Source organism: Ursus arctos, unplaced genomic scaffold, assembly GCF_023065955.2.
Source record: "Ursus arctos isolate Adak ecotype North America unplaced genomic scaffold, UrsArc2.0 scaffold_6, whole genome shotgun sequence".
NCBI classification, from domain to species: domain Eukaryota; kingdom Metazoa; phylum Chordata; class Mammalia; order Carnivora; family Ursidae; genus Ursus; species Ursus arctos.
Genome location: NW_026623078.1, coordinates 82,173,786 through 82,188,232, shown reverse-complemented (window position 1 = coordinate 82,188,232; position 14,447 = coordinate 82,173,786). Strand labels below are relative to the sequence as shown.

Genomic DNA, 14,447 nt, shown 5'->3' with positions numbered 1-14,447 from the left:
ATTGCGTTACCCTGTTACTCTCTCTTCTACCTCCTTCCATTTGGAAGGATCCTTGTGGTTACACTGGGTGTACCTGGGTAATGCAGAATAATCTCATTTCAAGGCCAGGTGTTCGGCAACCTTAATGCCACCTGCAAACGTAATTCTCTGTTACGGGTTCTGGAGATGAGGACGTAACTGTCTTTGGAAGGGGCATTATTCTGCCTACCTCATTATATAAAGGGCGTAGTTGATGCCACTCTTACAGATGGAAGCCCATAAGGTAAAAAATGACTGTATGTATTTATATCCCAAAAGGAGTCATGTGCAAATCGAGACAAATGTGCTGGCACACTGTCTGAAGGTTTCTACCTCCTGGTTTCCGCTTCCTTCTTCCATCCTGACGGCAACTCACTCCCTCACCCCTTGTTCACCCTCCAAGGACTTGAGTTAACTGCTCCCTTCTTCACAATGTCCTCGTGAATGACCCCAGCTAGAAGAAGGTGGATTTAAGATGGTTAAAGGAGATCCATGTGTGAAACAATGAGGTCATGCCTGGAGATGTGTTAATATTACTTACTGAATGCGTGAACTTGGACAAATCTTTTCATCTCCGGGAGGTGGTTCTCTCATCTTTAAGATGGAAATCATAGTAAGGGTATCAAAGGTTTCCTGCAGGGATCAAATGATATCATGTATGTCAGGTAGGACACGTGGTTTATGGATTTATGACCTGGCAGAAATTCATGTCAGATAAAAGAGAATTCTTAAAGGGGTTTAAGCATTCTGTTTAATCAGGGCAGAACCCAGTTGGGCCAGTCTAATTGAAACTTATTTCTTTCAACCCGTGCCTGTAACGCATCCGAAGTTCAAAATGATAACTGATTCCTTGAAGTAAGACTCAGCAACATCAAGTGCTTAAAAGGAATAAGAACTCAGACAGTGCTTTGGAATTGGGTATAAAAGGTTTTAATGTATGCAGTAAAATGTGATTCCTATGAGGTGTCACAGGCAAAAATTTTTTATTTTATTTTATTTTTATTTTTTATAATAATTTTTTTATTATGTTAGTCACCATACAGTATATCCTTAGTTTTTGATGTAAAGTTCCATGATTCATTACTTGCGTATAGCACCCAGTGCACCACGCAATACGTGCCCTCCTTACTACCCATCACCGGTCTATCCCATTCCCCCATCCCCCTCCCCCCTGAAGCCCTCAGTTTGTTTCCCAGAGTCCATAGTCTCTCATGCTTCATTCCCCCTTCTGATCACCCCCCTTTCTTTATCCCTTTCTTCTCCTACCGATCTTCCTACTTCTTATGTTCCATAAATGAGTGAAACCATATGATAATTGTCTTTCTCTGCTTGACTTATTTCACTTAGGATTATCTCCTCCAGTGTCGTCCATGTTGCTGCAAATGTTGAGAAATCGTTCTTTTTGATGGCTGAGTAATATCCCATTGTATATATGGACTACATCTTCCTAATCCAGTCATCTGTTAAAGGGCATCTCAGCTCCTTCCACGATTTAGCTATTGTGGACAATGCTGCTATGAACATTGGGGTGCATATGGCCCTTCTCTTCACTACATCTGTATCCTTGGGGTAAATACCCAGTAGTGCAATTGCTGGAACATAGGGTAACTCAATTTTAAAAATACATTTATCTCTGAATTAGAATGCTGGCTGCCCTTTGCTACTGGGTAAGTAGTTCGGTATTTCCATTGTCTTCTCTGGGTAACACCTGAGACGTTGCTTTCTCTCACAGAGGATTCATAGAGGCTGCAACAGGATTGCATACGTGGAAGTTCCTGGTCCAGGCCCTGGCAAACGATGCTGAATAAGGCTTGCACAAAGCGATAACTGCTCTAAGCACCGCCTGATAGAAAAGTGATATATCGCCTCTGGCAGGGAGTGACCCATTTTGTGTTCAGAGAAGAAGCCATTAGAATATTAAAACTGGTGGTGGTGGTGGTGGGATTTACATCTCTTCCTCTGATGATGAAATTATGGGAACACATGGGTGTTTTTATTAAAGAAACACCAGAAGTGACGTCTGGTATTTGTATCCATCAGCGTTTGCCAAGGATTGGCGTGTGGGGAGTTTGCCAGCAAGTTCGCCATTCTGTCGACACCAAGCTTGATTGTGAATGCGGTGGCCACGGTGGCTGCCCCTCATTGTTCTGCTGTCGCTGTTATTGCTCCTGTCGCTGTCGTTAATTTATGAAGCAACATTTCACGTTTTAAAGATGTTCTGTTAAAAATCCAAATTCCAGGGCGCCTGGGTGGCACAGCGGTTAAGCATCTGCCTTCGGCTCAGGGCGTGATCCTGGCGTTATGGGATCGAGCCCCACATCGGGCTCCTCCGCTATGAGCCTGCTTCTTCCTCTCCCACTCCCCCTGCTTGTGTTCCCTCTCTCGCTGGCTGTCTCTATCTCTGTAGAATAAATAAATAAAATCTTTAAAAAAAAAATCCAAATTCCTGTCTTCCCTTGAAAACCCAAAAGACCTAGCAATACGCAGTCAACCTTTCTTTTTTTTTTAATGTTTTTTTATTATATTATGTTAGTCACCATACAGTACATCCCTGGTTTCTGACGTAAAGTTCGATGATTCATTAGTTGCGTATAACACCCAGTGCTCCATGCAATACGTGCCCTCCTTACTACCCATCACCAGCCTATCCCATCCCCCACCCCCCTCCCCTCTGACGCCCTCAATTTGTTTCCCAGAGTCCTTAGTCTCTCATGCTTCATTCCCCCTTCTGATTACCACCCCCTTTCTTCTTCCCTTTCTTCTCCTACCGATCTTCCTACTTCTTATGTCCCATAGATGAGAGAAATCATATGATAATTGTCTTTCTCTGCTTGCACAGTCATCCTTTCTGCACAGGGGTAATTAGTGGCCGCGAAGGAGCAGGTGTCTCCTACAGACAGGTTGTCCCCCCCTGCCTCAGTCTCCCTCACACAGATATGTGAGCTGATTTGTGATCGTGCTTCCCGCACGGATTTCACGGTGGGAGTACACTGCCTCTGTGTAACGAGCCATCACTCCCGAGGAAACGTAGAGTGAGGGGCTGGGAGCTTTTGTCATGACATGTTCATCAACTGATCAATACGTAACCTTGTTTTAGGTGTGTTTCTGTTTACAGCAGTGCTATCTATCTGTCTTTCTATCCATCCATTTATCTATCATCGATCTATCTATCCATCCATTTATCTATCATCTATCTGTCCATCCATCCATCCATCATCTATCATCTATCTATCTATCTATCTATCTATCCATCAATGTATCTATCATCTGTCATCCATCTATGTCTCTATGTATCTGTCATCTATCATCTATCCATCCATCATCTATCCATCCATCATCTATCTATCTATCTATCTATCTATCTACCTACCTACCTACCTAATCTATCTTTGATCCACTAGCATTGAACTCATGCCAGTGGCACTAGACCTCAGGCCTGAGTGCAGCTCATCTAACAGACTGTTGTCTCTACTGGTGTCCTACATTTAGGGACACGGGGCAGGACTTCAACTCTACACTACGGGCCATTTTAAATAACAGAGTCACCAATAAAAAACACAAAAATACAAAAAAAAAGTAGCACTAAATAGACTGTGGAGGACATGTGTTTACAGCATGCGAACTAGAAACAGAAGGTAGTGTTGTCTTGCTTGAGCTCAGGTGAAACAGGTGCACGGGGGAGTCAGAACTTACCCATCTGGGAGCACATCTGCGTGACCGTGGAGCCCCTGAGGTTGTAGATACGCGTTAGCAAGTAGAAGAATCCATACGTACAGAATCCGTAAATAATGACAGTCAACTGCCTGTGATCGGCACGTATTTTCTCTCACCATGTAGCTTGTCTTACAGTCCTCTTAGTGGCACGTACTGCAGGCCACGAGTGGTTAGCTTTGGTGAAGTCCAATTTATCAGTTATTTGTGTGTGTGGATCGTGCTTTTGAGGTTAAGAACTCCTCCATTATCCCTAGATTTTAAAGCCGCCTTTTATTTTTCTTCCCGAAGGTTTCATAGTTTTACAGTTTGCATGTAAGATTATGACCCACTTTGAATTAATTTTCATAGAAAGTATGAGATCGAAGTTGAGCTTTTTGTTTGGTTTGGGTTTGGGTTTGGTTTTTGCCTATGGATATCCAGTCGCTTCAGGACCATTGATTGAGAAGCCTACTTTTTCTCTATTGAATTGGTCTTGAACTTTGTCAGCAATCATTTGAGCATATGTGTGCCCTCGTTCCTGCTGGGTGGGGTTAGAAACTCAGACCCCCCCCCCCATAGTCTGTACTTTTAAAAGGTGGGATTCTCATCACCATCTATTAGTAGGAAAATCTGAATCTGGCTCCCTACTCAAAGACCTTCTCTTGCCAGGTGAGGAGGGTGCTAGGTAAAGCTTGGCAGTGGTGGACATCGAGGCTCCCACTTGCTCTTTGCAGGTGTGTGTGGAGGTGAGGTCACAATTTTTGTGTCTCGTGGCTGTGTACGGCTACTACTGTCTAAGAGTTTTCTATCTTGCTAGGCTGCCCCTTTTCTGTCCTTTGACTAGAAAAAGCAGGCATTTTGGGGGGGGCGGGTTTTTTTGTTGTTGTCGTCCTGCACCCATTAGAATTTCTGGGTGGTTGGCTTCTCTCTGGGGTCTACGAGGCAAAAAGAAAATGCAGAGAACTCACCAGCATGTCTTTATCTGGACCTTGAGGTCCATAGACTGTTTGCTTTCTTCTTCATCTGTAAAAATCTTTTGTTTGTTCTATACATGCTGTCTGGAGGTTTTAGTTATGGTGGGAAGGATGGGGAAAGTATGTCTACTCCATCTTTCCTGGAAGCAGATGTCATAGCAGGTCCTTTTTTTTTTTATCATCATTTTACAAATACAGACATATGTTCAGAGAAGTTGTGTATTCAAAATCACACAGCTCCTAAATGATGTCACCCAAACTCCAGCTGTGACTCTAGCAATGGTGCTTTGCTCTACATCTCCTCTGCTTATCACACACACACGTACAACAAACACGAGCCTGTCAACAGAACCTTCTATTAGTATATTCACAGTGCAGTGTCGCCCCCAGCCATAAGCTCAATGAGCCAGCGGAGACTGATGTGTTCATGGTTCATTTTACCTCTATTTCACTTTGTTTTATTTACATCCCATTTCACAATAGGCTTGAAATCGGTGGAAGGGGAGAACAGTGTGACACCAGAAGTATTCCTGAGTGTTTGCAAGTGGAAGGGCCATAAATTGCAAAGGCAGGGACGTGCTTGTGGCCCTGTGACGGAAGTGGCCAGATAGGAGGGTTACTGATAGTGTGGGAACCTGCACGATGTCCTGAAATGATGGAATTTGGAAATGGGAGTGATGTATTACAAATAAGGGCACAGAAATACGTTGGAGGAGTGGTTGGCAGGTCCCCCAGGCTCAGCAACCCAGCTGTTGTTTCTAAAGGAAGAGTTTGTCTGTCTCGCAACATGATAGGAACTCAGTTTTAGGGATGGGTTTTGCACCAGGCATTAAAGCTTCCATTTTCTCGTAGGATGGACTTTCCTGACTAAACAAAAGCCATGCCCCTTAATGTACCTATTCATATGGCCAACCCACTATCCCTTTCCCTCTCCCCTTTGCCACCAAACTTGTATGTGTCTCCGTGATCTCACTTCAACTCAACTTCCTTTCTCCATCATGGTCCCATCTGATCCCTCTCCCACTGTCTCTCCTCGATGCCAAGTGATTGTGCACACTGCCTAGAAACTTCTATGTTCCCTTTGGTCTTTAGGAGTAAGTCTAGGTACTTTTAGAAGAAGCCAACATTAAGAAGTCTGATCTTCATCAGCCTGTCTTCTGTTTTTTCCTTAGGTATTACCAGATCCGAATGACCTTGAAGGTGTCCTCAAGGATCCCCCACAGACTGAGCGCCTCCATCGTTGGGCAGACAGGTGAGCAGGAGGATGGCAGTGGGACACTTGTTTTCCACTGGTAAACAGTCATTTATCACTACATGCCAGCGCATAGCAGAGTGCAACGCACATAGCGACATTCAGTAAATCGTGTTGAATGTTGGATGAGTGAATTTTGGAAATGGAGGCCCACGGTTGGTGTAACCCTGTGTCTACATTGTTGCAAGGGGAACCTGGCTGAAGGAAAACACACTCTCCCAGGGTTAAACCTGTCTGTGAAGGGTTGGCTACAGTCAAGTCAGGAAGGAAGACGCTGGCAAATGGCATCCTGTTGTCAATCCCGACAATCAGCTAGTTAAAGAGGACTGATTAAGTTGGCAGTTGTGGTTGTGCTCCCCAGGCACAAGGAGGAGTCAAAATCAACACTCCCAGCTTGGGGAGAAGGATTGCCAAGGACAGCCCAGGTTCTAACCTGGAGGAGGCTGAGTATTAGTGGGCATCCGGGACTCCCAGCAGGTGCTTGATGTAATAGAGTGTTGAGTCCAAAATATAGAGCTTATTAGTTGGATAGACACCAAGAGGAAATACTTACATTCATAAATTTGGGAGAATGTGTAGATCAGTCATACAGTATGAGGTAGAAAAACATAGGGATGGAGGGGGGACGTCTGGGTGGCTCAGTTGGTTAAGTCTCCACCTTCGACTCAGGTCCTGATCTCAGGGTCCTCGTATTGAGCCCCGTAGTGGACTTCCTGATCAGTGGGAGCCTGCTTCTCTCTCTCTCTCTCTCCCTCTTTCCCTCCCCACTGCTCATTCTCCCTCTCTCTGTCTCTCTCAAATAAATAAAATCTTTAAAAACAAAACAAAAAAAACCCTATAGGGATGGGAGAGAGAGAAAGGAATGAGATATGCAGACAGAGCTATGGAAAATCTGGTTAACTTTAACGATACAAGTAGAGGTAGTAAAGATTATTGTAGACATTAAATCCAGTGAAGTTGAAAGCTCTGGTCATAACTACCCTTCAGAGAATTCCTTTTGGAATTTCCCTGGCAATTGGGCCACTTCACTATTGGCAGTGATATTATGGTGAGTGGAATTGCATGCAATGAAGTACCGCCAGACTGGGGGTGTAGACGCAGTGGTTGGCTTAACTCCACCTGCAGGAGGCGTGGGCGGCGTGGGGCAGAGCAGGCTACTCAGACCACACAGGATGACATCAAGGACTGCTGTGGTTTACAGGCAGTAGGTTCACCAGAGCCTGTGGTCTAGAAATAGAAAGATGCTGGAAACCACCCGTTCCTCCTCTGACTCTGGGCAGAGTTAAGTGTCAAGTACTAGGCAAGTCACCCCCTTTCCAGGGCATTCCTTGTCTTCCACTCTGCTCCTCTCTGGGCAATGGAGACTGGCGGGCCCCTGGTCTCCCATGTCCCGTGTGCATTCCGGAAGCCTGCGGTTCCCTGCTCTGCCGCTGCTGTGGAGCGCTCCATCTCCACCCCACTTTCTGCCAGCAGACGGTTGGTGGGATTGGCAGAGGGAGTAGGAATCCTGCCATTGCATGAACTCCTGTGTGACCCCAGGCATTGGCAACTTGAAATTTAATTTCCTCACCCCCAAAATGAGGACAAAAACCCATCCTTTGTAGTGTTCTTGTCTTAGAGATTATAAAGGAGAAGGATATTTTACAGTCCCAGAGATGATACAAGTCCATTGCCAGGAGAGAAACTGGCCCAATGTCAGGGTCCAGTCAGTCTGACCTGTGAGTGGCCACATAGTCGGGTCTGCGGGGCTAGGTGTATTCTCAGGGATGAAGCTGGGACCTGGAAATCGGGTGGGATCTGCACCCCAGCCCACCTGCCCACAGGCATCCCCAGGTACCTGACAAGGACTCAGTTCCTTCCCTGTGACTCTAGCGCCTGAGCTCTGTTCATTCACCAGCGGAGCCTTCTCTCGGAGCTGGTGGTCCCCATCACCCACCATGGGGACCCAGAGGGCTGTTGGATATCCAGCCACCGGCAGAGCCCGGCAAGGGGCTTGGGGAGAGGAAGACTTTCCACGCAGAAACAAAGACAAATGAAATGCAGTTTAGGGGAGGGAAAAAAAAAAGCTTTTCTTCTTCTTTGGTCTGACTTGACACAGGGATAACTGGGGTACACTTGCTATGCCCTTGGAATATACACGAGCATACTGTTTAGGACGGAATGCTAACATAGAGGCCAGCAATAATTACCATAAGGATTGCTCCATGAGTGAGCAAGAGATAGCATTCATGATTTCTTACTCGAGGTGAATTTCCAGTTGCATTATTTTCAGTTAGATATCACTGCATTGCCAAAAACTTAGTGGTTTAAAACCATGATTTATTCTCGATGTTTTGAGTTGGCTGGCCTCAGCCAGGTCATTCATGTGCTGCTTTCTGCTGCGGTTTCTGCAGAGAGGGTGGGTTGTCGGAGATCATGACATCAGAGGTGTCTGATCCTTGGTTGGCATGGCTGGACTGCTCAAGGGAACGGCTGAGCTTGTTTCCAGTCGGGTGGTCCAGCCTCTCACATGGTGGCTCAGGTCACTGAAAGAAAGAGGGGGAGTGAGGGGAGAAAGGAGATTCTAGGTCTCTGACAGTCTGGGCTGGGAACTGGCACAGGGTCTCTTCCCCACATTGCATTGGTCAAGGCCGGGTGCAAGGCCAGCCCACATCAAGGGGAGGGGAATATACACCACCCCTGATGAGCGCCCTCTGCAGGCAGAACAATGAAAGAGGTTTTAACAGTCGTGTTTGCATGATTTCCATCACCTGCATGTAGTTCTAAGTAAGCAAAAAGAAAGAAAAACAGATGTTTAGACAATAAGGTAGGATATACTGAGAAACAACCAGAAGGCATCAAAGCACATGGGACCTAATGATGTCTTTGACATTCATTAGTGGAGTGGTCTTGCAGGGACACATGATTTAATTTGGCTCTTTTGTTCCATTTATCTCTAAAACAGAAAAGGTTTGCTGTGTCTAGAAGCACAGAATTCAGTAGTGGTGAGAGCCACAGACTCTGGGCTTTCCAGGTTCAAATCCTACTTTCAACACTTCTCTGCTGTGTAGATTTAGAAAAGGTTTTTGATATGATTGATGGATGGATTGATTGATTTTTGGGTTCCTCACCTGCAAAGTGGGGCTGGTAAGAGGTACCTACCTTCTGGGTTTGTGTTAAGGATTGAATGAATTATGCAAGGAAATGCCTGGAACAGTGTCTGGCACAGAGTAAGTGCCTGGAGTAAGTGTCCCTGTTGTGCACACAATGGTTATCGGAGGGGCTCGCAGTTTTCCGAGGGAGACAGAGAAGTGTCCCACGAGTCCAGCAGAGGTGGACGGTGAGATGGGGTCCCAAGTGAGATCTGGAATTGGGAGCAGATGTTGGCTCAGCAGGCAAAGGTAGGAAAGGATGATCTGGGGAGGTGTAGCAAGATGACTGGGGCCTGAGCAGTGCAGGGGTGAGCACAGAAGTGGGGTGGCAGGGGGCGCCTGGGTAGCGCAGTCGTTAAAAGCGTCTGCCTTCGGCTCAGGGCGTGATCCCGGCGTTCCGGGATCGAGTCCCACATCAGGCTCCTCTGCTGGGAGCCTGCTTCTTCCTCTCTCACTCGCTTGCTGTGTTCCCTCTCTCGCTGGCTGTCTCTCTGTCACATAAATAAATAAAATCTTAAAAAAAAAAAAAAAAAAAAAGAAGTGGGGTGGCAGGGCCGACGGAGGAAGAGAAAGCACTGCGGGGGACGGGGATGGGGGGGCACGCCATGCGGACCAAGCACTCGGACTTCCTTGCCGCGGGTTGGCTGGATGAAATGAGAACACTCCAAAGACACAAACCCAATGCTGTTCAAACGCGACGTGTTGTCTCATAAATGAAGGGGCAGAATTAGACATTTTTGTTCTCTTCTTCAACATGTCCATCCCCTGGTGGCCACATCATGTAGAGATCGTTTCAGTTAGGCAGACGACTTCGATACTGCTTCTCGAGATGGGAAACAATTGCTCATTGAATTTTCTTAGCTTGATGTTTATGGTGAGATTCTGTAAATAAGAGAAAATTAATAATTTCCCGTGTGAGACGCAGCCCTTACCTGCACGCCACTGTGTTTCCTTTCATTGATTTGGGGAAGTTTTCTTCTTGTCTGAGTGAAATGCGTGTCTTATAGAATAGACTGTGATGGGCTCTGAACTCAGAAGGGACCGTCCCCCGGGCATTCTGGAAAGATCCCAGCATTACAGAACAGACATGTGTGCAGTCGGCTGACTGCCCAGCCAGGGTGACAGGTGTCCCATCTGCTCCTGGAACTGGGGGCAAGGCACAGAGGGGGCAAATTCTCCATGGCCATGGGAACAGTGGGGGGTGTTTGACCCTGGTGTCCAGTGGGAATTTAAAGTCCACGGCGTCTTGGTCATTACCAGAAATAGAAAAGTATAAATTACAGGCAATCCTGTCACGACCCACCAAGGCCAGGACATCTCCGGGCTGTCCCCAAACCTTTCAGATGCCTCTTATAAACCAAAGTACCGGGACCTGAGACATACAGAGATGAATTTTGGTCACTTAAAATGTGAGGCTTCCTGTGTAACAGGAAGAGAAACCAGAAGTAAGAAACTTTAAAATGTGATTTGCTCGCCTCACAGCCTTGCTTACCTTTCGTGGGTCTCTCAGAACGGTCACCTCGTCTTTCCTGAGGTCTGGGCTGCGAGTACTCGGCATGTCCGTGCCTGTGAATAGATATTAAGTCTACTTAATTGTGATGATTCCCTTCCACCCAGATGGTGCTATTTTAATAGATTTTGCCATCTCTTCCTCCCTGGAGATGTTAGAAAACATTCCCCTGTGGTGGGGGAGGGGTGACCACTGAAGTCAGAGAGGGCAACAGAAAAGGCATCCTCTCATCACGGCTCATCAAAGCCAGAGAGAAGATAGCACGGGAAATCGTGGAAATGTATAGAAATTACCACGATTAGTTTTAGTAATGCTTTGAGAGGTGATTTCCATTAAGTAGAAGCATTTAAGAATTTCACCATGTAGGGGACGGCGGGGGGGGGCATTTATTCTTTAAATGAATCAATATAATTTCTTTTCAGGGTCCATTAAAGTGCACCTAAATATCAAATATGCCTGTTTTCATGGAGAATACTAAGCAGGTATAACAGTCGCGCTCCCAGGCTCTGAGTACCCACCTGGGGTCAGAGAAGAGCGCTGCTCGGGGCTGTCAGAAGGATGTCTCTGGTGAAGCCCAGATTTGAGCCATGTTCTCTCACCTGTTTGGCTTCTGAGAGCAGCAGTCAGCTCAGAAACACTGAAGCCCAGGTCCCTCACTTTTGACCGCCTGGACAGGCAGGAGTCTTCTCTGCCAGGTGGCCCTGTAACCCAGCTGTTACTGGGCCAAGCCCGGTGTCGCCCCTCCTTTGTCCTTGAGATGGCATCTTTAAGCCTGCTTGACCAGCAGGGCTGTCCTTGGGAAGCTCTCTTCAATCTGCTCTGTCTCTGCCTCTGCTCTTGCTGTTCCTTCCACTCTGAATGCCTGTCCCTCCCTCCCTCCCCCTTGGGTCCAGGAGACTGACAGAAGGAACTGATGCAGCTTCTGGGAGGGAGAGGTCCCCCCGCATCGAAATTACCAGTTACCCATCTGAGCGTCCTTCTCACAACTGCACACACACACACACACACAAACACACACACACACGCGTACCTCCCCCATTGTTGTGCTTCTCCCACACCATTTCAGCGTGTTCTCATTCCCCACACCTGCAACTTGGCTTTGGAGGACTTCCCCAGGTTGCTGGAAGCACTTTGTTCAAGATTGGAACTTGCCCGAGCCTCTGAATCCCACTGCCCCTCACAGCCGTTCCAACCCCTGCCCGCACCCATGATTCTTAGTACAGGGACAGGGAAGCCCCGTGCCTTGTCTCACGATGGGACAAGCTGAGATGTTACTCATATTCCAGAGTCCCCTGCAGGATCAGGCCGGTCCCCTTCTTGGGGGACCTTTGCTGAAATGCACCCATGTCTGCCTCCCCCGCCTTTCCCTGCCCCGTGTTCCCCGTGCTGCTCTCACCGGAGCACATCCATAGTAAGTCACCAGCCCATGAGCCCTTGTCTCTAGGTCTGCTGCTTTATCAACTGTATCCAGAAACCATTAGAAATTGTACAACAGTTAGTTGTATTATAGAAAGTGGAGTGCGAAGTTAACCAGACCTGAGTTCACCTGGGTTCCTTGTGACCCTGTGCCAGGAGCCGCTGTGCGTAGCCCCCTCTGTAAACGGAGTAATAGTGATAGAAACAACCCCATAGGGCTGCTTTGGGGATCAGGGAACGTGCCTGGATACACCAGGAGCCCCCACGTGCACACACACCAGCTCACGGGCTCCTTGCTTCAGCTGCCCACCACGTGTGGCAGGAATAATCTCCCCGTCCACCCCGGAGTAGGTGTGCATTCTGTGGAGACACTCAGCCTCAAACCTGTTTCTGAAAGTCGGCCGTGTGAGGCTGTTGAAGCAGAGCCTGCTGGCAGACCCTGCTCTCTCGGGGCTCTGGCGTGGTGCTGGGGGGACCGAGGGGCTGAGTGACAATGACAGAGAGAATGATGCGGGCCTAGGAGGAGAGAGGCCTGGCTGCTCAGGGCTTGGGCAGCTTCCCCGCCAGGGCCTCTGTGCTCTCTTGCCAGGTCTGACTCCGTCAGGCACACCTGACCTCCAGGGGTCCTGGCTTCTGGCCTGGGGTCGTCGGGGCTAATCTCTTTGTGTTCAGAGAGCAAGGAAAGCCCCCCAGCAGGTCCTCAGGGCCTCAGCCCACCTGGCGTCAGCACAGCTGCACCTGCTGTTTCCCCCACACGGAGTGAGGCTCCTCCCCCAGGCAGCAGCGCCACCAGCCCGCACCTGCGTGTGTGGGGGCAGCTTGCCCCTGGCCAGCATGAGTTAGGGACGGGCACCGGAGAGAAAGGTGGGGGTAAGTGAGGGACCCCTGATGCACGTGGCAGAGACAATGGGACACAAGCTTCAGAGTAGCCTTCCCTGGGGGCCGGGGAGAGAACAGCGTCGGGCTAGGGCACTACACACACGTGCTGCGGACCAGCCGGCTGGGTCCGACTCACACCGGCTGACCTGGAACCTGCTGCTGCCCTCCCTGGGCCTCACCTTCCTCTTCTGTAAAATGGGAGCCATCCTCCTCATCCTTCTTCATGGAGTCCTGAGAATTGACAATGTGAATATTATGAAAGGGAGATTGACATCTTAAGCGCTCAATACATTCGGGATCTTTTTAATTTTATTGAAGAAGCCAGAGTCAGACACGGGTGAAATCTATATGGACTGAAACAGTAGCCCTGATGGGGTTTTGCTTATTCTGTAAATGCTCCTTGAGTGTTTCCTGCATGCCCTGTGCTGTCCCCAGAGCTCTCAGAACTCCCAGAGGCCACCCCCCCCCAACCATGTTGCCTTCCCGGGTGAACTTCCCATCACTGGAGGTAGGTTCCCAGCTGGGATTTCCATCATGGTTTGAGACCTTGGCAATGAAGACAATATTATAAGATAGTGTATGTTGATTCCTAGTCATTCTAGTCTTATGAAAATGAGGTCGCTTTTTACTGCATTTGTGTGTGGGAGGAGGATATTCAGGGATGTAAGCAAATCTTCCATGAAGAGGATGATGCTTAAAACCCTGGGACCATGTTGCTTTATTCTGTTCTAACTTCCTGGTGCCTATCACCATGCCTGGAACATAGTTGGTGTTCCCTGTACGTTTATTGAATTAATGAATGAAAGATCAGGGAATGGAATGTGGACCAAAGAAAGAAAGAAAAGAAGCTGAATTCCATGCAGTTAAAAAAAACATAGGGAGCTCTCGAAGGCTCAGCAATACAGGGAGGAAGCATCCCAATGGAGAAGACTGCTGTTTCTGTTCTCAATTAATAGTCATTAAGCTGTTGTTTTAAAAAAAAAATGATTATTTGGAAAACAGTGAAGTGTCCAAGAGGCAAGACAACCTCTTTCTGATTTGGCCACATGGTATCTGAGAGTCTAAGAATGAACCAAGTTGTGTGGAATTGGGAGTATCCATGAGGGAGATGTCTGGGAGGGGAGGGACCCCCTCAGGCCTCCAAGTGTGGGGACCGCACCCTGCGGGATCCCTGAGGGATCCAGTTTCTAGATGCCCCCTCTCACCCCTCCTAAGTCCACTCTAAAAGTGACATGAGATGGGAAGCAGAGAAAGTATCAGAGAGGAAATTGACATGGACACACAAGATGAACTTGGTACTCTGTGAGAACCTTGGAATTCTGTAATTGTAGCTAATAAGTTGATCCTAATGGCAGATAATTGGATGGTTTCATCTTCTCTGCTCAGTGAATTAGAGCTAGGTGAAGAAATGCTGAAGTCTTACCACCTTAACATAAGGGACCGGTTCCCTGAGGGTGGACCTGCTTGGCAGAGGGTCCTCATTCTTGACCTGCCCACAGGTGCATTTTCACCTGGTGCTGATGGAAAAGGTATAATCATCAAAGAAGTATTTGTTTCTGAGCTAGCCGCAGTGG

General features: G+C 47.7%; 1 protein-coding gene across 1 annotated transcript in view; it reads left to right on the top strand.

The window, feature by feature from the left end:
- Positions 1-14,447, top strand: part of FAM135B (family with sequence similarity 135 member B) — a 177,864-nt gene that overhangs the window by 36,818 nt on the left and 126,599 nt on the right. The window contains exon 2 of the mRNA XM_026495372.3: positions 5,858-5,937. Coding sequence (XP_026351157.2) covers positions 5,858-5,937 — 80 coding nt within the window. The remainder of the gene's footprint in view (positions 1-5,857; positions 5,938-14,447) is intronic.